Source organism: Pocillopora damicornis, chromosome 9 (assembly GCF_964200805.1).
Source record: "Pocillopora damicornis chromosome 9, jaPocDami1.2, whole genome shotgun sequence".
Taxonomy (NCBI): Eukaryota; Metazoa; Cnidaria; class Anthozoa; order Scleractinia; family Pocilloporidae; genus Pocillopora; species Pocillopora damicornis.
The window spans coordinates 4,332,243-4,360,231 of record NC_142678.1 but is presented as its reverse complement, the minus strand read 5'-3'; the positions used below and the strand labels follow the sequence as shown (position 1 = coordinate 4,360,231).

Here is a 27,989-nt window from a genome sequence, read left to right as displayed (position 1 = left end):
TTGGAAAAAAGACAAATTAAAACTGTTTAAGAGGTGGGAATTTTGAAAACTCGCAGTCACGTAATTCAACTTAGTGTCCGCCATTTTGACACGCGAGTCACGCGAGTGTTCAGAAGCAATAATTTAACGGCTTATACACTACCAAATACTAATTGGAGCAATCTCAGAAGCAATACAGGCAAACTTTGTATACTTTTGATGGTATTTATTTCTTTTTCTCGTTTTCTGAGGTCGATTGCAACTCTGTAAATCCAGGGTTAGATTGCCTTTGACAGTTCTAATAAAACACAATTGCAAATTTGGGCGGTAAGAATAAAGAACGTTTGTAATTTTATCCCAAGTAGTATCATATAACGAGACTGAATTACAATTTTGGCGCAAAACTTGAAAGTTATCGCACTGATTCCTTGAAACTCTTGAAGGTTTTGTTCCCTAACAACGGTACTACTCGATAACGAGCTAAGTGTATTCATGTGAAACGAAAATGTCTGTCATTTTTAATTGTGGATTTGCAAGAGTTGCTGTAAAGGAGAGCTTTCGTAAGGTTGGAAGTGCTTCGGTTGAAACTAACCCTGGTGAAGAGTGGAAGAACTATCTCGCAGCGTTCGAGGGTGACAGTCAGGAAGTCTTTGCGGTCGAACGTTCCACCTACGTCAAGAATTCCAAAGCAATTTACAGCTCTTTCCGAAAGATGAACTCAAAAGCCAGGGCCCAGTACCAAGACACGTTTTCAATGGTAAACTGGAAAGCTCTTAATACAGCGCAGAAGAAACAGCACACACTGTCAAATTGTGGAGGTTGTCAAGTGCACTATTATGCCATCCATAATTTTTTTCCCTATAGGAGAAACTTTCAAAACCCGAAAACTTTTAAAAGAGGCCCTTATTGAAAGTGGGGTGAAGACACAAAGTAAAGTGAAACCAACGCAAAAAGCCATTAAAACTGCTGTAAAACACATTTATTCAAAAGTGAATGACCATTTTGAGAAAATATTTAAAATAAGCTTTGCTAATGCACTAACAAAAGTGAAGGAACTTCAGCTCCAAAAAAAGAAAGACGCAATTGAGAAAAAGCGGCAGCGTCGAGGGAGAGCACGCCAAGAAAAAAATAAAATCCAATGCTAATGTCTAGTCCATCTGGAGTAGGAGTAATGTTTCTACTTACTTTGCAGTAATTTGCATGCCAAACAATGAGATCACCAATCTTCACCTTTACTTGTGTTGCAATCTAGCATTTACTTAAGCACACTCTCTATAATATATTTGCCTTCATTTTCCAGTTTTTTAAAAGGAATGCCAGTACCAAATAATAATTACCACTGTAATCAATCATACTGAACTTCTTCCAACCAATGAAGAGAATATAATACTGGGAGAAGGATCCTATGGTCGATGCCTTCTGAGACAGTACAAACGATTTGATATAAAGATTGTGGAAAAACAGTCGCTGATGCAGGACACCACAGAGATAATGAAGGAGGCTCACATTATGCAGGCACTCGCACATAAAAATATCCCAACCATAATAGGTGTGCAGCTTCAAAAGCAGCCATTTCCTTAATAATGGAGTTTGAAGGGGAAGACAATACATCTGTAACAATAAGCAAACTATTGTCTTGTCAGAAAAACAGTGCAACAATACAGAATGTGCAAAGCTCACACATAACAAATGACTGGTTAATTATTTCACATGATTTGACAGAAGCCCTTTCACATATTCACACAAAAGGCTTTCTTCACTGTGATTTGAAGGCTAATAATTTTCTTTTGAGTAACAAACATGGCTACATCATCGATTTTGGAAAAGTATGTGACAGCTCCTTTCCTCCTGCAAAGAATTAATGAAGCCAGTGATATTTTTTCCCTTGGTAAAATTCTGTTCACAGTAGGTGTTAAGCAAAACATTCCACTTTTGGTTTCCATGGCTCAAGAATGTTTTGATGCCAGCCCTGTAAGAAGACCAACAACAACAGGCATTATGGCAATACTGGCCTTCTAACAGGAATATTGACGTAGAAGAGCAAGAAAAAAAGCAAGAAATACAATTTTAAAATTTTCCTTCCTGACTTTGTAACAAGGGCAACCTATCCTGCTCTTAAGATGGCACATCTTTTATGAGTAAGGCTGAGAAGATGACACATCTTATACCAGTTTGTGTTTGCTCTTGTCACAAAAAAAAACAGTGCCCCACTTGTGAAACAGTAAGCACTGGTAATTAATCATGTCTTATCAACAAAGAGAGAAGGCTCTGGTCAGAATCATATGCATGTATCAGAACTTTTGTGATGCATTTGAATTAAAAGATACTCCACTGGTGTAGTGGGTAGAATATTTACATTCAAATAGACACATATATCAATTACAAGTCCATCATTGACAATGATTGTTGCAATTATTACCGGTCAAAGCTTAAAAACCAAACTGTTGACTATAATTAAAACTGATATAACATGATTTAAAAACCAAAAAAATGCCTCATAAATAACACCATTAACATGCTTGTAATAAATTAGTTGTGTGGAATAACTGGAAGGACCTCTTCAAGAAAAAAAATAGGGATAACAGTAAATAAAACTGGTTTTAATCAAGTAGATTCCCTTTGGAATCTGCAAGGGCTGGCTGGTTTTCTGTGTGAGTAATTAAAATTATTATCATTATATATTTATAGCAGTTCAGTAAGGGACCTCGGAATAAACTAACACACATTAGTACAGCTTTTTTCCTCTTAGTTTTCAAGGGACAATTTATGACAAGACAATCTGCAACTTACATGTCAGCAATTAAACTTACCTACAGTCCTTTGTTAGAAGAAAACAATAGTGCAAACAATAGAGTAACTATGGTTACTCGCGCAGTCCACGCGAATTCCGCGAACCTTACTGGGGGGGGGGGGGGGGGGGGCACTGGAGGCGAAAATCATTTTTGACCCAGGCCTTAATTACCTGAGTCGTCTCTAGCCGCACCTACTCAAAGATTTGCTTCGCAGGTCTTATGTGCACCTATAAATTTAGGAAAATCTACTATACGATTATCTTAATCCAAGGTTGCACTTTACGCGAACACCATAAACAAGAAGCGCAAGGCTAACTCAATGAAATGATTGATTATATGGTCAATCGGTTTTGCATTGTTGAATAGTCCTTTCAAAATCTAATTGCCGCAATTGAAAACGATATACAGCAACGCTAGGTTTTCCAATAAAAATGGACATAGTTGCGATTGTAAGCCTCTTATTGGTTAATATTGTTCACTTACCTCGATTTCCTTGTACTTGAGTCGACATACTCCAATCTTATTCGCAAAAGCGGCGGAGTTACGGCCCACGTGCTCCTGATTAAATTCACCAATTTTTCTCTTGCACCTTTTGTAGCTGATTATCTTGACTGCAGTGATTTGGCTACAATTGTTTGAATGCCAGTGAGTGTCGCTTTTATTTTCTGGATTCAAAAGAAAGAACAAAGGAAAGGAGGAAAATCGAGGTCAGTATATTTGTTCCATGTAATTTTTTTCCTGCCAGTGAAAGAAATATATGTTATTTGCCGGCTGGGAGGTCCGTGTGGTGAAAAACTGTGACCGAGGTCTTGAAAATACTGCCCGAGGCCGTAGGCCGAGGGCAGCATTTTTAAGACCGAGGTCACAGTTTTTCACCATACGGACCGACCCTTAGCCGGTAAATAACATATTTATTGTTTTTAAACTTGACGAAATTCTTTCCGAAGAACCCGAATGATTTATGGACGTAAATACGGCAAGATCTTCCATAAACTGAACAATTTTTGAGTGGGTAAATGGTAGTTAAAATAGAGGTGATGCAAATTTAAGAGAGATGCCTCAGCGAAACATTTTCATTTCCGTAACGATAAAGGTGATTTAAAAGGCTTCCAAACAAACTTTGAAACATTATTTTTACAAGTATCTGTCACAATCTGACACCTGTCAATTAGAGAGCGCACAAGAAAAAAAAAGCGTAGGAACATTTGAAAACCAACAGAACTAGTTTGGCAAGGACTGTCACAACAATGTTTTCTTCAAAATCAGTTAATGATCTAAAGGAAAGTATTATTCACTCTCATCGACCATTCATTCATGTATGCAGATTTACCTCTGTTCATTAAGTAAACGGCGAGGAAAGTAATTGTGAGTAAATTCAATTTTTTTTTATTTTGAAGTTGTGAGAGTTTGCTCGTTTGTTTGCTGTAATGGCGTGTTTAACTCTGATCTTTCCTTCACAAAAACTAAATTCGAACGGTACACTCCAACGAGACACAAGGGAATGTAATGCGGCCTTTCTCAAAAAATTCTTTCAATTTTTGTTGTGCAATTTAAGGTACAAATGTCCAAATTGAACGGAATTGGAAAGACTCACCAGGAGCGTATATTTGTTGTAGAACTTAAATTAAAACTTCGCTCGCTCTTTCACTATGAACAAATTGCTCGAGAAAATTCAGATATTAAATGAATGAAAGTTCCATCGTTCAGTTTAACTGTAACCAAATACCTCACGTTTCAACTTTCTGGGTACTTTTTGTGAACGATTAAAATTAATTGCAGACGGTTTTTAGGCCGCTTGTCAACCAACGTAATGACACTATTGTTTATACAAATTCATTCTGAAACCAATATTTTTCTGTCAACCAAAGTGATTTGATAGAGAGAAAAGAGAGGATTCATAAGTTATTTATCGGCTTGAGGTAGTGACCGACGTGTTTGCTTAAAAATACTGCCCAGCCGGAAAACGAGGTGTATTTATGAAAAATGACAACGAAAGTTGGGATGTACTCGGCGACTCACGAAAGCGTTACCGTGGCCCGTGGGCAGAGATAGGAAAATACTGACCGGGTAAAGAACCAATCAGATTGCAAGATTCGTTACCGTGCCCTCTAAAGAAACAATAAAGCCTGGTAATAGTTTCCTGGCCTGGTTACTCATTGATTACTTCCAGAGATATTTGAGAGCTCATTTCTTAAGCGCGCATGTCAGACAGTTTAGGCGGGAGGCGACACAGCGGCAAAATGAGTGTGCATGCTTTTAACGCGTGCGAAAATTTACAAGCAGAAAGAAATGGGAATATCGATATTTCCATAGCAACGCTATAGCGGCGATGTGGCGGCATTTTTAAATTTCATATTGTTTGTTTTTATTTCGCTGGGATAGGCCTTAGCATCAACAGATAGGGTTCCCATTTTCAAGAAAGTTTCTTTCCAACCTGCTCTGTAACATATCTTTCCCAAAATAAAAAATAAAAAAATTGGCCACGGGTGTCAATTTTAGCATGGAAGTTGAGCGTTCTTAACATGGCTACGAACTTTGCAACATGTGTAAGCCCGTGTTATTGTTATGGCACTTGTTTGTGTCGTCTCTTCAGTAGGCAAACCGCCCGGCGAAAATGTTTGTTGTCTGAGAGAAAAAACACGCCATAGCTCTGCTCGTAAAGGAAGAATAATTGCCTTAAACACTGAAATGGTAGAACGAGGAAATGTTGTGTGTGAATTTCATTATCAGCAGTTACGAAAAAGGACCAACACCTGATCGTGCCCGCCACCTTCGTCTTTTTCCACTCAGAGTGATACACCCATTACCACGAGACTGGAAAAAATAAGGTTTGTTATCGATTAAGGACACGGTGGTGCACAAGTTTTCGGAAAAACGTCAACAAAACACTTGCCACGAAGACCACCTATAAAAAGTCAGGAGAAAAAACTTTAGATATATTGAAAGGCTGTCATCTCCTACTGCATATTCTAGGTTTACAAACTTCATCCATTTACTTAATAAACAATAAAATAAATGATGACATAATTCTCACCCTGTGTGCACGAGAAGATCACTAACTTAAAGAAAAATAATCATGCAAAATGGAGATGGAGTGCTATGCAAAATTCAGGTGGAGTGCAACCAGATTCCATGGATGGACAATGTGTTTAATAAGTTGTAGACAGTGCAGCTAGTTGAACCTATTGTAGACAGTGTAAGTAGCTAGTTGTACCTGCTGTAGACAGTGTAGCTAGTTGTACCTACTGTAGACGGTATAGATAGTGGTACATGGTACCCACTGTACAAAGTTGTAGCTACTGTTACACAACGATGTGTCTTATATAAGTGTTCCGCAGAATGGCTCTATGGTGACAGAATAATACAGCCTACACGAACAATCTTCAAAGTGACTCTATGTTGTCCTACCATGCAGTTTAAACCGCGTCGCGGAAAGATTTAGCAGATAGTTTATTGCGAATATCATACTGTGCATTTCGCTAATGACAATGATTTTTCTACGAAGGAGAGTCAAATTGTGGACACCCGATTCCCTCGTGTGGATCGTTTGCGCTGCTTGCTCTCTGAAAGGGACTTTGCATCGCTGTGTGGTTTATCCTGATTTAACTTAACAGAAATCAGCTTACATTACATATTTACTACAAAGGTTTTCTTGTTATGACCTTTATGATTTTCTTTTTATGAACCAAGCCTTATAGCCAATCTTGTTATTTAAAAACAATTTCATGCTTGCACATTTACTTCAGGTGAGCCATTCCAATCATTTGAATTTCGGACCCAACCGTGACTTGTCGAAGAAATGTACCCATGCTCGTGGTTCTGCCTCTGTATTAATGGTAAGCTATGAGGAAAAATTTGCTGATCTTTAGCAAGTATGCACAAGAATCCATACTCATAAATACGTGATATCCACACTTAATGCATTTAATTTATAGTCATAAAAAATTGGTTTAATTAATCCTTTATAAGGTACGCACATTTTTAAGTTCAATGTCTGTGCATCACAAAAGCCAACTGCAGACCAAGACTAACACAGATCAATAAATCACTTACCAATATTTGGAGTTGGATTAATCTTTTGTAGCTTTTTTATAGGATGAAGATGAAGCAGATGTAGACGTTGAATTTGCAAGCGGCGGAGATGTGGAGAAAGTATCTATAAGCCCAAGTTCCTGTACACCAACAAGCAAGGAGAACGGAAGCACTAAAGAAACACCTAAAAGTTCAAAAAAGGTTTGTGCCCTTTTATATCTTGTATTGATAACCGATCTCTATACTCCCACAGAATGGAATTTAAATTCCAGGAAGTGGAATTGAGTTGTAAAATAAAATTCAGTCAATTACTTGTATCTCTTCATGAGATCCCCTCCCTCCCCCCCTTGACCATTGTTAGATAAACATGCTAATTAGAATAAGAAAGATGGTCAGTTTTGAGCGCGGTAAGAAAAAGAGAAAGTTTTATTTTTCGGTTTGTGATGAGCTTGGAACAAAGAAAAAATTTTGTTTGCCAAAGTGGAATTGAACCTAGGGATTTCATGCCCCGATGCTCACCACTGATCAAGCCACAGAGACTCTATGGTGAGCAAGACCCATTACAAAGTTCATTTAAGACACATTCTGCATACTGCTAGGATCAGCGAGCTATAGAAGTAAAGCATTGATTGGTCATTTTACCGACATTTAGGTGCAATGCTTTAAATGATGAATTTCTTGTATTTTCCTGCTGAACAATGCTGTGTTCAAGGTAATATGTCAGCTGGGGGTGATTTTTTTTTTACTTAGGAATCCTTGCTTTCAGGCATAGATTGATTCTTTCATTGACTGATCAGTTCTTTCTCAAATTATCAATTTCACATTTTCCTTGCTCTAAAATACAGTGATCAAGGTATATGCCAGAGGTGCAAAGCCTTTTTACTGAGGAATCCTCACTGTTAAGCAATGATTTATCATGATTTTACAGCACATGTACAGTGTAGGTGCGATGCTTAAAACATGTTTTTTTCTATGCTCTACAATGCTGTGATAAAGGTATATGCCAGAGGTACTAAGCTATTTTGCTAAAGAATCCTCACTGTTAGGCATTGATTGATTGATTATTTGACAGCACATGTAGGTGCAATGATTGAAATAGTTTTTTTCTTTTATCTAAAATACTGTCATCAAGGTGTACACCAGAGGTGCTAAGCTTTTTTGCTAAGCAATCCTCACTGTTAGGCATTGATTGATAATTTTTACAGCACAGGTTGGTGCAAATTGCCTGAAACATATTTTTCTTCTTGCTCTACAATACTGTGATCAAGGTATATGCCAGACATGAAAGGCTATTTTGCTAAGGAACCCTGACTGTTAGGCATTGATTGATTATTTTACAGCACATGTAGGTGCAATGCTCGAAACATAATATTATTTTTTCTTTGCTCTACAATACTGTGACAAAGGTATCTGCCAGGGGAGCTAAGTTTTTTTGCTAAGGAATCCTCACTTTTAAGCATCAATTGATCATTTTACAGCACATGTAGGTGCAATGCTTGAAATATATTTTTCAAAATGATTAATCATAGATATCAAACTGAGGGATTTCATGTCTCATTGAAGCATGTTAAATGTATGAATGAAATGAGCTAATAGCAACTTTCAGTTGTATGGGGTAGCCACAGAAACAAAGTTGTGTTAGGCCTGGGAAGGTTTGGTGTTTGCAAGTTTACATGTATGTCTTTTCCAGTGCAGTCAAATACTGTAGTGAATCAACAACTAAAGAAACTGTTGCTGAGGAAGCTTGTGTTTTATCAAACATTTCTCACAAAGCATTTCCCTTCCTTTGGTGTAGTTTTTAGAGAACTACTTAACTGCTTGTATGAGAGGTTTGTGGAATTAACCCTTGACCTCCAACATCAAATTTGTAATTCTCCTTACTGCCAACCATACAATTCTTAGAATGGTAATTCAGAGAATTTAGTATTTGATCAACTAATTATCCCCAAATTGACATTTTTCTTTATTCTCATCACTTATCTGGTTGATATTGTATTTGTATTGTAAGGATAAATTTTGTATTGGTCACTCATGGGAGTTAAAGGGTTAAGGAAGGGATCAAACATTCAGTTACCATTTTTAGAGCTCTTTAGTCAGAGAGTGTATGTGTTGAAAAATCATGGTTAGGCATTTTAATGCAATGTAGTCAGGGATTCTTTTATCTTCATGGAGTAGGGATTGTCCACAATGACAAAAAGGAGATAATGTATTGATTTCAGAGGTGAATAGGGGTGATTGGCAGCCAAAATAATAGACTTTAATGAGGCATGTGAAGTTAGGAAAACCAAGGTAGAAGTAATTCCTTCTGGATCAGAAAGAGCTGGACTCAAAACATGACATAAACACATTGATCCTGCTTTGTACAATGGTCTGTATGCCCCTTGTTCAACTTCAGATGTTTATAGCTTTGGTTATATGGCAAGTACAATCGCAAAGACTAAGAAATCAGAACCAATTGATAAATTAAGTCTGACTTGTATGAGCAAATATAAGCAACCAGCATTTGAGACATTGGTGAGGGACCTTCACCCTATAACTCCCAAGATCTTATTAGTAATTCTCCCTACTGTCTGCCATATAGTTCTGGTGATGTTAGTTTGGAGAATTTGGTATTCAATCAACTAATAATCCTGTAATTAATGTTTTTCCATATTCTCATCTCTTGCCTGCTTGACATTGTTTTAATATTGTAAGGAGAAATTCTGTCTTGGTCATTTATGGGAGTTAAAAAAAGAATAAAAAATCATGCAAAATGGAGATGGAGTGCTATACAAAATTCAGTTGGAGTGCAACCAGACTCCATGGATGGACAATGTGATTAACAAGTTGTAGACAGTGTAGCTAGTTGAACCTATTGTAGACAGTGTAAGTAGTTGTACCTGCTGTAGACAGTGTAGCTAGTTGAACCTATTGTAGACAGTGTAAGTAGTTGTACCTATTGTAGACAGTGTAGCTAGTTGTACCTATTGTAGACAGTGTAGCTAGTTAAACCTATTGTAGACAGTGTAAGTAGTTGTACCTGCTGTAGACAGTGTAGCTAGTTGAACCTATTGTAGACAGTGTAAGTAGTTGTACCTATTGTAGACAGTGTAGCTAGTTGTACCTATTGTAGACAGTGTAGCTAGTTGTACCTATTGTAGACAGTGTAGCTAGTTGAACCTATTGTAGACAGTGTAAGTAGTTGTACCTATTGTAGACAGTGTAGCTAGTTGTACCTATTGTAGACAGTGTAGCTAGTTGTACCTATTGTAGACAGTGTAGCTAGTTAAACCTATTGTAGACAGTGTAAGTAGTTGTACCTGCTGTAGACAGTGTAGCTAGTTGAACCTATTGTAGACAGTGTAAGTAGTTGTACCTATTGTAGACAGTGTAGCTAGTTGTACCTATTGTAGACAGTGTAGCTAGTTGTACCTATTGTAGACAGTGTAGCTAGTTGAACCTATTGTAGACAGTGTAAGTAGTTGTACCTATTGTAGACAGTGTAGCTAGTTGTACCTATTGTAGACAGTGTAGCTAGTTGTACCTATTGTAGACAGTGTAGCTAGTTGTACCTATTGTAGACAGTGTAAGTAGTTGTACCTGCTGTAGACAGTGTAGCTAGTTGTACCTATTGTAGACAGTGTAAGTAGTTGTACCTATTGTAGACAGTGTAGCTAGTTGTACCTATTGTAGACAGTGTAGCTAGTTGTACCTATTGTAGACAGTGTAGCTAGTTGAACCTATTGTAGACAGTGTAAGTAGTTGTACCTATTGTAGACAGTGTAGCTAGTTGTACCTGCTGTAGACAGTGCAGCTAGTTGAACCTATTGTAGACAGTATAGATAGTGGTAGGTGGTAGCTACCGCTACACAACGATGTGTCTCACATAAAGGGTCCGAAAAATGGCTCTATGGTGACAGAATAATACAGCCTACACGAACAATCTTTAAAGTGACTCTATGTTGTCCTACCATGCAGTTTAAACCGCGTCGCGGAAAGATTTAACAGATAGTTTATTGCGAATATCATACTGTGCATTTCGCTAATAACAATGATTTTTCTACGAAGGAGAGTCAAATTGTGGACATCCGATTCCCTCGTGTGGATCGTTTGCGCTGCTTGCTTTCTGAAAGGGACTTTGCATTGCTGTGTGGTTCATCCTGATTTAATATCTTAACAGAAATCAGCTTACATTACATATTTACTACAAAGATTTTCTTGTTATGACCTTTATGATTTTCTTTTCATGAACTAAGCCTCATAGCCAATCTTGTTATTTAAAAACAATTTCATGCTTGCACATTTACTTCAGGTGAGCCATTCCAATCATTTGAATTCCGGACCCAACTGTGACTTGTCGAAGAAATGAACCCACGCTGGTGGTTCTGCCTGTGTATTAATGGTAAGCTATGAGGAAAAATTTGCTGATCTTTAGCAAGTATGCACAAGAATCCATACTCATAAACACGTGATATCCGCACTTAGTGCATTTAATTTATAGTCATAAAAAATTGGTTTAATTAATCCTTTATAAGGCATGCACATTTTTAAGTTCAATGTTTGTGCATCGCAAAAGGCCAACTGCTGACCAAGACTAACACAGATCAATAAATCACTTACCAATATTTGGAGTTGGATTAATCTTTTGTAGCTTTGTTATAGGATGAAGATGAAGCAGATGTAGACATGGAATTTGCAAGCGGCGGAGATGTGGAGAAAGTATCTATATTAAAGCCCAAGTTCTTGTGCACCAACAAGCAGGGAGAACGGAAGCATTAAAGAAACACCTAAAAGTTCAAAAAAGGTTTGTGCCTTTTTATATCTTGTATTGATAACCAATCTCTATACTCCCACAGAATAGAATTTAAATTCTAGGAAGTGGAATTGAGTTGTAAAATAAAATTCAGTCAATTACTTGTATCTCTTCATGAGATCCCCTCCCTCCCCCCCTTGACCATTGTTAGATAAACATGCTAATTAGAATAAGAAAGATGGTCAGTTTTGAGCGCGGTAAGAAAAAGAGAAAGTTTTATTTTTCAGTTTGTGATGAGCTTGGAACAAAGAAAAAATGTTTGTTTGCCAAAGTGGAATTGAACCTAGGGATTTCATGCCCCGATGCTCACCACTGATCGAGCCACAGAGACTCTATGGTGAGCAAGACCCATTACAAAGTTCATTTAAGACACATTTTGCATACTGCTAGGATCAGCGAGCTATAGAAGTAAAGCATTGATTGGTCATTTTTACAGACATTAAGGTTTAATGCTTTAAATGATGAATTTCTTGTATTTTCCTGCTGAACAATGCTGTGCTCAAGGTAATCTAACCTAATTTTACTTAGGAATCCTTGCTTTCAGGCATAGATTGATTCTTTCATTGACTGATCAGTTCTTTCTCAAATTATCAATTTCACATTTTCCTTGCTCTAAAATACAGTGATCAAGGTATATGCCAGAGGTGCAAAGCCTTTTTGCTGGGGAATCCTCACTGTTAGGCAATGGTTTATCATTTTACAGCACATGTAGGTGCAATGCTTGAAAAATTTTTTCTCTGCTCTACAATACTGTGATCAAGGTATATGCCAGGGGTGCAAAGCTTTTTTGTTTAGGAATCCTCACTGTTAGACATTGACTTATCATTTTACAGCACTTGTACAGTGAAGTTGCAATGCTTAAAACATGTTTTTTTCTATGCTCTACAATGCTGTGATAAAGGTATATGCCAGTTGTGCAAAGCTATTTTGCTAAAGAATCCTCACTGTTGGGCATTGATTGATTGATTATTTTACAGCACATGTAGGTGCAATGATTGAAATAGTTTTTTTCTTTTATCTAAAATACTGTCATCAAGGTGTACACCAGGGGTGCTAAGCTTTTTTGCTAAGCAATCCTCACTGTTAGGCATTGATTGATAATGTTTACAGCACAGGTTGGTGCAAATTGCCTGAAACATATTTTTCTTCTTGCTCTACAATACTGTGATCAAGGTATATGCCAGACATGAAAGGCTATTTTGCTAAGGAAACCTCACTGTTTGGCATTGATTGATTATTTTACAGCACATGCAGGTGCAATGCTTGAAACATAATATTATTTATTCTTTGCTCTACAATACTCTGACAAAGGTATCTGCCAGGGGTGCCAAGCTTTTTTGCTAAGGAATCCTCACTTTTAAGCATCAATTGATCATTTTACAGCACATGTAGGTGCAATGCTTGAAATATATTTTTCAAATGATTAATCATAGATATCAAACTTTGAGGGATTTCATGTCTCATTGAAGCAAGTTAAATGTATAAGTGAATGAAATGAGCTATTAGCAACTTTCAGTTGTAGGGGATAGCCACAGAAACAAAGTTGTGTTAGGCCTGGGAAGGTTTGGTGTTTGCAAGTTTACATGTATGTCTTTTCCAGTGCAGTCAAGTACTATAGTGAATAAACTACTAAAGAAACTGTAGCTGAGGAAGCTTGTGTTTTATCACACATTTCTCACAAAGCATTTCCCTTCCTTTGGTGTAGTTTTTAGAGAACTACTTAACTGCTTGTATGAGAGGTTTGTGGAATTGACCCTTTACCTCCAACATCAAATTTGTAATTCTCCTTACTGCCAACCATACAATTCTTAGAATGGTGATTCAGAGAATTTAGTATTTGAACAACTAATTATCCCCAAATTGATATTTTTCTTTATTCTCATCACCTATCTGGTTGATATTGTATTTGTATTGTAAGGAGAAATTTTGTCTTGGTCACTCATGAGAGTTAAAGGGTTAAGGAAGGGATCAAACATTCATTTACCATTTTTAGAGCTCTTTAGTCAGAGAGTGTATGTGTTGAAAAATCATGGTTAGGCATTTTAATGCAATGTAGTCAGGGATTGTTTTATCTTCATGGAGTAGGGATTGTTCACATAATTTGACAAAAAGGAGATAATGTATTGATTTCAGAGGTGAATAGGGGTGATTGGCAGCCAAAATAATAGACTTCAATGAAGCATGTGAAGTTAGGAAAACCAAGGTAGAAGTAATTCCTTCTGGATCAGAAAGAGCGGGACTCAAAACATGACTTAAACACATTGATCCTGCTTTGTACAATGGTCTGTATGCCCCTTGTTCAACTTCAGATGTTTATAGCTTTGGTTATATGGCAAGTACAATTGCAAAGACTAAGAAATCAGAACCAATTGATAAATTAAGTCTGACTTGTATGAGCAAATATAAGCAACCAGCATTTGAGACATTGGTGAGGGACCTTCACCCTATAACTCCCAAGATCTTATTAGTAATTCTCCCTACTGTCTGCCATATAGTTCTGGTGATGTTAGTTTGGAGAATTTGGTATTCAATCAACTAATAATCCTGTAATTAATGTTTTTCCATATTCTCATCTCTTGTTTGCTTGATATTGTACTAATATTGCATATTGTAAGGAGAAATTCTGTCTTGATCATTCATGGGAGTTAAAGGGTTAAAACTGTTATTGCCTTGTAAGCTGTTTAATTTTTCAGATTTGATGCATACAATATACAATGTACTTTTGAATATGAGTAGTCACATGTTATGATTTGTATAACAATTACCATTTCAGTGGTTGAATATACATTGTGCTAAACAATTTGTCAATAAATATGCTATTATTTTATTCAGCTTGTCTTGTTTCTGTTACCTTAGGTGGAAGATTGGATGTATAGATTTGAACTTCCAGCACATGTGAGTATAAAACCATATTATGTAAAATATTTAATATTAAGGAAGGGTATTTAAAATAGCAATTAAAACCTTACTCATTCAATTGTTTGACTACTCTGGGCAACTGCGTAGCCATTATTAAAGTTAAAACAAGTGGGTGTTGTGGATGCATTATTTCCAGACTTTTGGGGTTTCCAGAGGTCATTTTGGGTGGGTTGTCCTATTGGAAGTCAACAATTCTTGTGATATGTGTGTTAAAAGTGTTGAATTGGCCATATAATTTTTTATTTGATGTTCATACATTGAATCATCTTTTTGTACCAGAAATTAAAGATCAAATTGTACTGGTTTTAATTACCAACTGAAGATACTACAGCAAAAAGGAAAGAGACCTCAATAAGAAGTGTTTACATTATCCTACCAGTAACTGTCTTCTACAGAAAGAGACCAGAGGCTCTTTTAATTTTAGAGCAGATTATTGAAAATAGAAAAAAAGAACAAACAAACAAACTAACAAACAGAAATGGCTGTGAAATCAGTGTTTGCATCAAATAAAAACATGCTATTGACTGCATGTAGCTTCACTTTTAATGCCTAGCTGTGTTTTCACACACTTTCCTTGGCCGCAAGTTTCAAAACAAAAATACCTATTGATCATGAACTTGCTAATGTATACAGTTGTAAAAATAATTTTGAATTGTTTGTTTTGGTCATTGACAGCCAAGGGGAGCATATCTTTTTGGATATAAGGGACGTTTTCCAAATTAGTCTAGTTAATCACTCAGCAACCTTTTTAGTTACAACTTTCTTCTTTTGAGACTTTGTTTTGCTCATTTTTATGGGGTTAGGTGACTCATTTTTTTCATTTTTATTATTTTTTTCTTTTTACAGAGAACAGCTTCAATTGATGATGAATTGTTGAAGTCCTTTCAGCCTCTAATTGTGGCCATTGGTGAACAATTTGATTTTGATAAACTAATTATCATCTATGAGGGCATTATTCTATGCAGCAAACCACAACAAAGCATTGTAAATAGCATTGTGGCTTTGCTGTCATCATTTCATATATTCAATATGTGGTGTATAAAGACAGCAAAGCCATATTGTCCTTCCTAGAGCAGGCCCTAATGGGTATTGGCCAAGGTCATACTTTGCTGAATGTCAGCACTTTCTTTAACCCTTTAACTCCCATGAGTGACCAAGAGAAAACTTCTCCTTACAATCTCAGCACAATTTCAACTAGAAAAGTGATGAGAATAAAGTAGAATATGATCTAGGGGAGTTTAAGTTGATCCAATACTAAATTCTCCCAAATAATATCAAAAGATTGTATAATAGACAGTAAGAGGAATTACTAATACAATCTTGGGAGTGAAATGGTTCTTGAAATTTCAGAATTAGAATCATTGGTAGAATCTATTTGTAATTTCTGTTAGTATGAAGAAATGTACAATTTACATTGGATATTCTCAATACTGTGGTTTATAGCCCTTTCACCACTGTTTTATGCACATGTATTATTTTCAGTTTGCCAATAAAAGGTCACAGCTGGAGAATGCAAATCTTTACATTGTCAATAAACCATTTTCCCTATATATATATTACTATTAATCCCCATTTAAGGGATTTTTTACATTATTCTTGCTGCTAAGCATTGTTTAATGAGTGTGAATCAAATGGATAATTGGAACCATGTAAAAGGTTAAATGGAAATTGATTTTAGCTTTAACAAAACTGTTATAGAGCTAAAATTAGGAGTCATTCGGACTTCGTTTGCATTGCTTTAGTCGCAGGAAGTGCTTTCCTTTTGCCTTAACAGGGGCTAAATGAGTCACCCTTTGAGGTTATTGTTGGCCTAAAATGTACAGATGCAAAATAGCTCAAGTGGGGAAATTTTATATCATAACAAAAACCACTTTGGTTCTGTTCAGAGGAATGTTTTACATTATTAAAGCCCCAAACAGCTCCCATCAAGAGCGTCGTTTCAGACCCTATGATGCCGATTTAGCCATGAAATTTTCGTTTGTTTGACCATACATTGGCCTAAATTGGCCACGAAATAGGGGCCAATTTTCACCCTCTCTATGGTGCGAATTGGTTCCAGAAGGGCTGATTTGGCCATACCATTTTGACCCCTTTAAAGGCCAAAACTACCCCTCATTTTTCCTAAACTACCCCTCATTTTCCTAAAACAGCTCATTATGAAGTCGTTTCGGCTATTCCATACAGGGCCATTTCTGCCCTTTTTACTAGGGCCAGAACAACTCTTATCCAGAAGGGCCAAATGAGCTCCAAAATAGGACTATTTTACTCACCGAGATGGCCCTATTTTAGAGGCTGAAACAGATCCTTTCGATTTATAGCGTAGAAAATGATCGGTTAAAAGTAAAAGTAAGAGGGTAGTTAGTTACACTCTGAAAAGAGCAGAAGTTGATTAAAACACACTTGAAATATGTCTGTAAGTATTTTGCTGTATGTCCAGGGATTTTGCTTTTTATAAAATAGTTACCCAGCGACATAAAGTTCTTTCGAGCCTAAAAGCAAGCAGAAAACAAAACCTGTATGAAAAAAATAGATGTATAGTAAACCTCAAAACACTACACAGTAAACCGTTATAAGTGTAAGTGAATAAGCCAAAGGGTAAATATTGTAAACTTTGTATACAGTTGAATTTAATGTGTGTAGTTTGGTCACCTAGGAAAGTAAAGCGAGATCAAATGTTGGTTGCATGTCAAATATTTCCACCTGTAACTTCCATTAAATAGCCGAGTTTGCCCAAAGAGATATTAGCAATGTACCTTGGAAATCCTCAGAGGTCCTAAGCCGCGTTGAACAAGCTAGATGAAAATGACCCGACGCATCTCATTATATATACTTCAGATTTTAAATATTTACTGCAGAACGACATTAATGTACCGATTGATAAATCTCAAGAATCTTACTGAGCCCGTGAAGTCATCAACTTCAGCTTCTTCCAGATACGAATATGCAAGAGCATGTAGAAAGATATGTTAGAAGGACCGTGACATAACTTAGAACGCTTTTTAGAAAGGAAAACTCTTAAAGTATATATATATATATGTGGACAGGCCATTTTAGCTCCGCTTTAGAACATCATTGTTTGAAAACACTGGTTGTAATTGACCCTTTCCAGAAACTTGGAAGGAAACACTTTGTGAGCTACTGCGTCAAATTAAAGTGTTTTTCATTTTAACAAGAAAGGAGGGAAGGTTTAAACCTTTTTTTTGGTACTAAATTAAAAAAAGAAAAAATTCGGTGCACATCTAGCGTGCATGCATCAGGATTAAAACTTGATGTCTTTTAACCCTTTAAATCCTAAAAGTGATTAACATGTAACTTCTCCCTATAATATTCACACATTATCCAGCAAACAGGTATAGATAATATCCCCAAACTTATAAGTTAGAAGTTGTTGTCATGATCTAACACCAGTTATTCGTAACTAGCTTGCAAAGAAATGTGTAGTAGCCAGAGAGAAGAATTTACGATCAGTCAATGACGGTTAAATGGTTCAAAGCCGGCCTTACAATCTCTTCTCGAGAAAGAGAGGAACCTGGGGAACAGTGTGGCTTGTTCGGCTCGCTGAAGCCGCCATCTTAAAGGCTGTGTCCCAGATATGAGATAATAATCAGGCGACGAAGAGGTATGTTAAACAGTTTTCGTAAGATGTTTTCACATGATGTGGGAATTTTCGTAGTAAATTAAAATATTTACCATAAGTGGTTACTAATGCTTACTGTGAGAGGTGTTTCAGAAAAACGGAAGCAACATTGCTTTCGTAAGTCCACACACTATTTCATTTGTTGGACTTTAGCCAATTCTGATTCACTGAGCTTATGGGCCTAAATTTCTTCAACTGGAGAAGTCAATCGAGATATATATTACTCACGATTACCAGGCGAGCAATGAAAACGAACCGTGTGGCCGGGCGACATCTTATTTCGTCATGATGCGACTTTCAATGATCATTTGTTTTTTCGACTTGTCGGTTCCCCATGATGTAGGACCCTTCCTCGATTAATTGAAATGTTACCCGAAGCGTTTCTTAATGTTGACTCTAAAGCAGGTTAAAATTGAAACAAGACAGTATTTGTAACTTCAGACTGATTTGATGGACTGTGGCTCCTTTTGATCCCGCCGAGCTGAGGGCCTAAACTTCTCCTTCAGGAACAAGCAATAACTGATCGGAATCTTTATCGCAATTACAATTCGCTTTAGTTGGCTAGGTATTAAAACGAGCCAGATGGCGATATTATATTTATTTGATAGTTAACATCCACAGAATTACATGAGTGTCTCGAGGAGCCTCACTATTGCTGAATTATCAGTTTGTTCGTTCGCTTCGAGTGGTCAGAATCCTAGAGTTTATACGCCGACGTTGTAACATAAATTTACAATTTAACAAGCAAGCAGGGAACATGAAATCGCTGTGTAATCACATTTAGAAAACGATGCATATCTTACCTTTTGCTTTAAAAGGATTTGCTCTTAAAATGCGGTTGTGTTATTAATTCCGAGCAAGATATTTCTTTATCCGTAGACACGTATTTCCGCTTTGGGATAATTAAGGAATATCTGTCACGAGAAAAGTACCAATTGTGCTTAAATCGTTCCAAGTTAGACAGAATGAGGAAATCGATGGTTGTTATGAAATGAAAGCTATATATATATGGTGGAGAAGCTGGATTAGCACCAATCATGTACGTGATGGAAATAAATATACTGAGTTATTTAGTCACCGGGAGGAAAAATAGGTCTTTGTAGTGTTCAGGTTTTGAAATTATTTCACAGCCGAGAGAACGACTCAATGATTCAGGGCATGTATCCCGTTTTTTCTTCCTTCGTTATTCCTTCGGAGAGTTACAAAGTAGATTAAAAATTCATTTCGAAACTGTTTTTTTTTTGCGTGATATTTCATGCATATTACATACGTAAATGTGTAATTAGGGGTTTTTCCCGTGACCTTTCGCTTTCTATTGCATCATTTTAGTTCTTAGAAAAGCATTATTCCGGGTAAGAAGTTCTTGAAGAAATTCAATCCTTATGAAAGCTAACGCTATTTTTTTCGTCAAGTTATGTTATTCTTAGTGCTTAATGAGTGGAACTGAACCTCGTTGTTACGATGCATTACAAATGTAAGAATTTATAGTTTTACCCTGACGTTTACATCAACGGCAAACAGTAAAACACTTACGATTTCACTCACTTTACCAAAAACCCTACAACAAATGTCTTAAGAAAAATAGCAACAATGATCTTGCACACAACTAGTGAAAATTTAGTCACTTTTAATGATAAACGGCTGAAAAAAAAGGGCAAGAAATCTAACACTGATTATTTTAGTTTGCCATATGGTCATTTTGAACCTCTCCAATAACTCAACCGTCGTCAAAATGTCAACATGATAAGGGCATCATGGATTTATTTTGTCGATCTACACTCTTGAAGCACCAAGTGAACTTTATTTCTCGATTGAAGAATGAACGTGTCAGTGACATCGCTGCGGGAAAATTTAAATTTGATCTTATTTGAACTTGAACTGTGCATTTGACGCGTGACATTCTATTGGCCTCACTTTTCTTTTTCCTTTAGAACTTGAAAATCAAGAATTAGCAGGGCTAGAAGATAATCGTGTTTCCTATCATGTGATTGTATTATACACTGAATGTATACATAGACATATGATTGGGTTTGATTTAAAAGTCTGGTGGTATTTTCTGATTCTCGTAATTTTTTAAGTGGATAAAGCACAACATGACAATTCCAATGTCCTTGCAATTACAGTGCCATGCACAACCAAAAAAAGTTAACAAATCAACTGAAATAATAGCATAAATCAGGCATTATGACAATATCTCAGCACCTGTTAACCTCGGAGAGTATACATTAAACGCATGTTTTGTTTTGTTTTGTTTTTTTCAAAATCATCTCCTATACCTTGACGTTGATTATTCTGGATATCCAATAATTATTCAGTATATGCCTGCTACTGGGGTATATTCTAAATAATTATAGATATCTAATATCCTGTATTTTTGTTTACATACTCTTGTATTACTATGCTATTTATCAGTATGACTGGTATGTTAGGGTTCACCATTCCAGGCTGAAATCTAGAAAAACAAACGAGCTTAAAAATGAAACTGACTCAATATGGGTAATTAAGACATTCGTACGGAAACTGGGATCTAGTTGGAAAAGTTTTACAGTTTTGTGAATTGAGGTAATCTTTTGATTTGACCAATGTGGTTACCATAATCCGGTGCCATTTCAGAAAAGGATAAATCATTCCTTCTCTATTTAGAGCTAACAGAATAATAATGTTACCATTCAAATTAGCCTGTTTTTAGGTTGAAATTTATAGCGGAGAGAAGATGGAGTCGAGCACGTCTGATGATTCTGATGAAGGTGAGTAACACAGGTTTTCGAGCTAGTAACATCTTTTGGTCTTATTTCAACTACTAATTCAGTAGTGTTTGTAGCTACGAGGATCTCCTACATTCATTTCTTCACGGCAGTGCACATATATGATTTTCATATATTTACAATCATTATTCATCACTTGGACGGTTTATTTGGACCCAACTTAATGACCAGCTCCCAGTTGGCTTGTTAGCTCAGTTGGTAGAGCGCTGCACCGGTATCGCAAAGGTCATGGCTTCAAATCCCTTTCGGGCCTGAATTTTTGGCAGGTCTTATTTCAACTACTAGTTCAGTAGTGTTTATAGCTGCGACGATCTCTTACATTCGTTTCTTCACTGCAGTGCACGTTTTGGTTTTTCATATATCTACAGTGATTAGTCTGGTTACAAATTTTAATTTTTTTGGCCATTTAATTTTTTTAAACTTATGGTTCAGAGACTGATTTGAGTGGTTTAGCGGTAAAAAAACTGATGCATCAGCCGTAAAGTAAACTGGAAATTCGAATATCATCAAAGAGCGCGAAGCTGAGTGCGGCTTAAAAAATTTCCCTCAAAAGGTTTTTTTTACAGTTACGACACGAAGTAGAGGTCTTTAGACCTCTAGTTCGTGTCTTCTAGAGGTTTTCCTCTTCTTTTCCTTTTATCTGTGTTAATTAATCGTGGAAATTTTCAATATCAAAATGTCTTATGAGTTGCACTTTAAATAGTGTACTTGGATGTATCATTAGATTAGATTAAATTGATAAAAAAAAGATACAAATTATTTTGTTTGAGATTATAGGATGAGTTTCTTAAGAACGAGAACTGATTTTAAGACGATATGAATGGAATTATCTGTGCCAATAAATCATAGAAATATTCATTGACATTGTGAGTTTGTTTGAAAGCTTCTAAAAAGTCACAGAAATATCCAGAATGATGGTAACCATCTAAAATCGCATAATACTAAACACTTTTAGCACGCAGGTTACAAAAACAATTTAAGGTAATATGTGCGTATCAAATTTCCAAGTGCATTTGTTCACAAACGTTCTCAAACTTTGATGCTACAATCCAAACCTTTGCTCTCCTGACCAAGGGAGATTCTATTTTTTCCCTTCGTACATCACTTTTTGACTCACAGTTGCTTAATTTTTACGGAGTTTTCTTCTGCTAGCAATTGGAAATAAACCTCTCAGTCTCCTGCCTCGAAGCGCAGAACACATTTTTTGTGATCCAAGGTTTTTTTTCTTGTAAATGTACGGATGGTTTTATCTAGAAAGATAACGTAGTTACCGTTTTACTCTTTATAAGAGTCTTTATGCAAAGCCCTATGATGGTTTATGTACGCTTACCAAGTTTGATTGGATAACTTGACTCTGCTGACTATTAATTCCTTCCCTTTTAAACATGTTCCACATGCTCTCAATGAACTTATACGTGACAACTCATCGCTATTGTGTTGTAGTGTTCTCATAAAATCAGCTTAAGCTTGGATGTATTTCTATAACCGATGGTAATTCCTTCTTGTTTTTTTCTTCTTTCAGACTTTGAGAAGGAGGAAGAAGGTAATTATCTGTGCTAATAAATTATAGAAATCTTCATTATCGGCTCAAAGTCTTCCAAGTAGCACACGGAAGCAGATATTGTAAAAAGTCTGTATGGATTATTTTTCCAGTTTTGTTTTATTTTCACTGAGGGAGAAAAAGAGGAAAGTAAACCGTCTGTGGCAATGGATTATAGAAATCTTCATAATTACACAGCCTTACAAGCTGTGCATTAAACGAGAAACAAAAGTACGGATGGATTTATCCAGAAAGATAACGTAGTTACCTTTTTTTCTATTTGTCAAAGTCTTAATTCATAGCTCTATTATGGTTTATGTACGCTGACCAAGTTTGATTGGATAACTTGACTCTGGTGACTCTGCTGACTATTAATTCGTTGCCTTTTAAACATGATGTAAATCCGTTTTCAATGCTTATACGTGACAATATACACGTTTTATACGCATATAAGCTTAAACGTCCCACAAAATCAGCGGACTCTGGGATGTATTTTCATACCCGATGGTAATTCCTATTTTTTTTTCTTTTTTTAGCTCGTAGGAAGGAGTGGGAAGGTAATTATCTATGCTAATGAATTATAGAAATCTTCATTATTAGCACATTTAAATTGGAGTAAATCGATTAAAAAACCAACAACAACAAAGCAAAACAAAGAAACAAAACAAGAAAGCAAACAAACAAAAGACGGCTTTTTTTCTTGTCTTGAAAATTGGAAATCGCTTCTCAGGCTCGTGAGAGGTTTGCACCATGCATGCGTACGCAATTATTCCCACAAGTAGAGGTATTTTGCTGTTCGTGCAGGATTTTTGCCTCTTAACAGCTAATAAACGAATTGAGTAGCAATAAATTGAAAGGTAAATTCGAAGCTTTAACGATAAGCTTTAAGCCGAATGCAGTACGATAAAATTCCTATTGAGTTGAAATGCCGTATTCTATCAGCTTACTTAGGAGCTAAAGGTCTTTCACAACGATTCGATTTGTAATATTTCCTTTTAAGACAATTCTAACTTTTTTAACGTGCATTACATGTAACGGAAATAAATTGCTACGCTTAGTGACTTAGGTCCCTCAGGCTTATGAAAACGGGAGATTGATACGGTACAAGTTACTCAACCCACTTCCCCCCCCCCCCCCCCCCACCACTTCTTTTAAATGCTTATCCTTTCTGGATAGCCTCCATCCTTTTATGAGTACCTTTCCTGTTTGTGATATGCGCTCACGAATTTGGAATCGACGAGGTGACTACGTTGGCTTTGTAAACTTGTGTTTATTTTCGGTTTACTTAGGAACTAGGTCTCTAAAAACTTTTTGATCGTTAGTTATTTGATATTAAAGTATTTAAACTTTAGTTTTAAAGTGTAGTTTACATGAAGTTACAAGTGATCAGTAGTTTTACCTTTAAATGTTACTGACTTGAAATAAGATCAGTGACTTAATTCTCCCAGGCCTTCTAAAAGATGAGCAGTGAAAGTGGCTCACCCTATCCCTCTCTGTCTTTGTAAGCATGGCTTCCTTGTGATTCGTACAATAACTTGGCTATACAGACTCTGCCGACTATTAGTTCCTCTCCTTTACACCTTGCCGGTGTGTATCTCTTCCAAGCGATAATTCAGCTCTTTTATACGGGAGTGTTCTCAAAAACTCTGCACGGGCCTGGATGAATTTTTATGTGGTTTTTTTTGTCATTCTGTTTTCTTTTCAAACATGTCAGATTTTAAGAAGATATAGTAGGTAATAACCTGTGCTAATAAATCATAGAAATCTTCATTGACACAAATTCTTCCAGGTAGCAAACTAAAGCCGACATTGTATACAATCGATATGGATATTTTCCAAATTGGATACCAACAACTCCAATTTTTTTGTAAAATAATATATTTAATAAAAGTGAGAAGGGTAAAGCGTAGCTTGTAAGAGGTGTGAAAAGGACCATGTAAACTAACCTACCCATAGGCATTTGTTTGATTGATTATTTTTTTTATGAGTGTATACGCGGTTTTTACCTAATTCGATATGCAAATATATTTATATTAGGAGGGGCTAACGCTCGAGTTATTAGCCTTTGAAACTCTTTACGGTGGCCAATTCGAAATGTCAACTTAGTTTATTAAAAGGAAAACATATTTCTTTTATTTCCTCCAACGACCCAGCACCACAGTAGTTTTTGGAAACTTGCCCCCCTTTACTTTTACGCTTAGTTCAGTTAATATCGGTCGTGTTATAGGCCTTACCTTGTGAGTTTGTTTGAAAGCTTCTAAAAAGTCACAGTAATATTCAGAATGATGGTAACCATCTAAAATCGCATAATACTAAACACTTTTATCACGTAGGTTACAAAAACAATTTAAGGTAATATGTGCGTATCAAATTTCCAAGTGCATTTGTTCACAAACGTTCTCAAATTTTGATGCTACAATCCAAACCTTTGCTCTCCTGACCTAAGGAGACTCTATTTTTTCCCTTCGTACATCACTTTTTGACTCACAGTTGCTTAATGTTTACGGAGTTTTCTTCTGCTAGCAATTGGAAACAAACCTCTCAGTGTCCTGCCTCGAAGCGCAGAACACATTTTTTGTGATCCAAGGTTTTTTTTTTCTTGTAAATGTACGGATGGTTTTATCTAGAAAGATAACGTAGTTACCGTTTTACTCTTTATAAAAGTCTTTATGCAAAGCCCTATGATGGTTTATGTACGCTTATCAAGTTTGATTGGATAACTTGACTCTGCCGACTATTAATTCCTTCCCTTTTAAACATATTCCACATGCTCTCAATGAACTTATACGTGACAACTCAGCGCTATTGTGTAGTAGTGTTCTCATAAAATCAGCTTAAGCTCGGATGTATTTCTATAACCGATGGTAATTCCTTCTTGTTTTTTTCTTCTTTCAGACTTTAAGAAGAAGGACGAAGGTAATTATCTGTGCTAATAAATTATAGAAATCTTCATTATGGGCTCAAAGTCTTCCAAGTAGCACACGGAAACAGAGATTGTAAAAAGTCTGTATGGATTATTTTTCCAGTTTTGTTTTATTTTCACCGAGGGAGAAAAAGAGGAAAGTAAACCGTCTGTTGCAATGGACTATAGAAATCTTCATAATCACACAGCCTTACAAGCTGTGCACTAAACGAGAAACAAAAGTACGGATGGTTTTATCTAGAAAGATAACGTAGTTACCGTTTTACTTTTTATAAAAGTCTGTATGCAAAGCCCTATGATGGTTTATGTACGCTGACCAAGTTTGATTGGATAACTTGACTCTGCCGACTATTAATTCCTTCCCTTTTAAACATATTCCACATGCTCTCAATGAACTTATACGTGACAACTCAGCGCTATTGTGTAGTAGTGTTCTCATAAAATCAGCTTAAGCTCGGATGTATTTCTATAACAGATGGTAATTCCTTCTTGTTTTTTTCTTCTTTCAGACTTTAAGAAGAAGGACGAAGGTAATTATCTGTGCTAATAAATTATAGAAATCTTCATTATGGGCTCAAAGTCTTCCAAGTAGCACACGGAAACAGAGATTGTAAAAAGTCTGTATGGATTATTTTTCCAGTTTTTTTTTTATTTTCACCGAGGGAGAAAAAGAGGAAAGTAAACCGTCTGTTGCAATGGACTATAGAAATCTTCATAATCACACAGCCTTACAAGCTGTGCACTAAACGAGAAACAAAAGTACGGATGGTTTTATCTAGAAAGATAACGTAGTTACCGTTTTACTCTTTATAAAAGTCTGTATGCAAAGCCCTATGATGGTTTATGTACGCTGACCAAGTTTGATTGGATAACTTGACTCTGGTGACTCTGCTGACTATTAATTCGTTGCCTTTTAAACATGATGTAAATCCGTTTTCAATGCTTATACGTGACAATATACACGTTTTATACGCATATAAGCTTAAATGTCTCACAAAATCAGCGGGGGCTGGGATGTATTTTCATACCCGATGGTAATTGCTATTCTTTTTTCTTTTCAGCTCGTAGGAAGAGGAGGGAAGGTAATTATCTATGCTAATGAATTATAGAAATCTTCATTATTAGCACATTTAAATTGGAGTAAATCGATTAAAAAACCAACAACAACAAAGCAAAACAAAGAAACAAAACAAGAAAGCAAACAAACAAAAGACGGCTTTTTTTCTTGTCTTGAAAATTGGAAATCGCTTCTCAGGCTCGTGAGAGGTTTGCACCACGCATGCGTACGCAATTATTCCCACAAGTAGAGGTATTTTGCTGTTCGTGCAGGATTTTTGCTTCTTAGCAGCTAATAAACGAATTGAGTAGCAATAAATTGAAAGGTAAATTCGAAGCTTTAACGATAAGCTTTAAGCCGAATGCAGTACGATAAAATTCCTATTCAGTTGAAATGCCGTATTCTATCAGCTTACTTTGGAGCTAAAGGTCTTTCACAACTATTCGATTTGTAATATTTCCTTTTAAGACAATTCTAGCTTTTTTAACGTGCATTACATGTAACGGAAATAAATTGCTACGCTTAGTGACTTAGGTCCCTCAGGCTTATGAAAACGGGAGATTGATACGGTACAAGTTACTTAACCCACTTTCCCTCCCCCCCCCCCCCTCCCCACCACTCCTTTTAAATGCTTATCCTTTCTGGTTAGCCTCCATCCTTTTATGAGTACCTTTCTTGTTTGTGATATGCGCTCACGAATTTGGAATCCACGAGGTGACTACGTTGGCTTTGTAAACTTGTGTTTATTTTCGGTTTACTTAGGAACTAGGTCTCTAAAAACTTTTTGATCGTTAGTTATTTGATATTGAAGTATTTAAACTTTAGTTTTAAAGTGTAGTTTACATGAAGTTACAAGTGATCAGTAGTTTTACCTTTAAATGTTACTGACTTGAAATGAGCTCAGTGACTAAATTCTCCCAGGCCTTCTAAAATATACAATAAAAATGTACAATAACTTGGCTTTACAGACTCTGCCGACTTTATTAGTTCCTCTCTTTTACACCTTGCCGGTGTGTATCTCTTCCAAGCGATAATTCAGCTCTTTTATTCGGGAGTGTTCTCATAAACTCTGCATGGGCCTGGATGAATTTTCATGTGGTTTTTTGTCATTCTGTTTTCTATTCAAACATGTCAGATTTTAAGAAGATATAGAAGGTAATTACCTGTGCTAATAAATCATAGAAATCTTCATTGACACAAATTCTTCCAGGTAGCAAACTAAAGCCGACATTGTATACAATCGATATGGATATTTTCCAAACTGGATACCAACAACTCCAATTTTTTTGTAAAATAATATATTTAATAAAAGTGAGAAGGGTAAAGCGTAGCTTGTAAGAGGTGTGAAAAGGACCACGTAAACTAACCTGTCCATAGGCATTTGTTTGATTGATTATTTTTTTTATGAGTGTATACGCGGTGTGACGCTTGCGGCGAAAGAGGAAACTTCGAGGGGTGTCGCTATGCGTGTTTTCTAAGTGTCGCTGATGTAGGGACTATTTTACCGGTCGTAATGAAACCACGAAAACCAAGATGACTATCAACGGTGTTTA

The 27,989-nt window shown here is 36.3% G+C and overlaps 3 protein-coding genes and 2 long non-coding RNA genes across 7 annotated transcripts in view; 3 read left to right on the top strand and 2 right to left on the bottom strand.

The window, feature by feature from the left end:
- Nucleotides 1-27,989, bottom strand: part of LOC149039707 (spondin-1-like) — a 159,440-nt gene that overhangs the window by 72,429 nt on the left and 59,022 nt on the right. The window lies entirely within an intron of this gene.
- The window catches only part of LOC113666299 (uncharacterized), an 81,379-nt gene that overhangs the window by 20,079 nt on the left and 33,311 nt on the right, over nt 1-27,989 (top strand). The gene's annotated exons all lie outside the window — the stretch shown is intronic.
- LOC149039713 (uncharacterized) lies at nt 36-19,139 on the bottom strand. Of its 2 annotated transcripts, XR_016180004.1 has the most exons (5): nt 18,955-19,139; nt 6,825-6,987; nt 5,525-5,676; nt 3,255-3,436; nt 36-1,948 (listed from the first exon to the last, which is right to left on the bottom strand). It is a non-coding gene; the product is annotated as an uncharacterized LOC149039713 (long non-coding RNA). The 2 variants fall into 2 exon arrangements; XR_016180003.1 differs by lacking the exon at nt 18,955-19,139 and having other exon boundaries at nt 6,825-6,989.
- Nucleotides 6,166-16,025, top strand: LOC149039714 (uncharacterized). The gene is made up of 4 exons (XM_089183395.1): nt 6,166-6,607; nt 6,867-7,004; nt 14,452-14,490; nt 15,361-16,025. The coding sequence occupies exons 1-4, from the start codon at nt 6,497-6,499 to the stop codon at nt 15,583-15,585; spliced, it is 513 nt and encodes a 170-aa protein (XP_089039521.1). The 5' UTR covers nt 6,166-6,496; the 3' UTR covers nt 15,586-16,025.
- On the top strand, nt 18,072-27,091 carry LOC149039712 (uncharacterized). The gene is made up of 3 exons (XR_016180015.1): nt 18,072-18,133; nt 20,830-20,898; nt 26,441-27,091. It is a non-coding gene; the product is annotated as an uncharacterized LOC149039712 (long non-coding RNA).

Bases quoted from the DNA above. Each gene is read 5' to 3' on its own strand.
- LOC149039714 (XM_089183395.1), top strand. From the start codon at position 6,497: ATGCTTGCACATTTACTTCAGGTGAGCCATTCCAATCATTTGAATTTC. The intron at 6,608-6,866 runs GTAAGCTATGAG...GCTTTTTTATAG, and splicing joins GTTCTGCCTCTGTATTAATG to GATGAAGATGAAGCAGATGT. The intron at 14,491-15,360 runs GTGAGTATAAAA...TTCTTTTTACAG, and splicing joins GATTTGAACTTCCAGCACAT to AGAACAGCTTCAATTGATGA.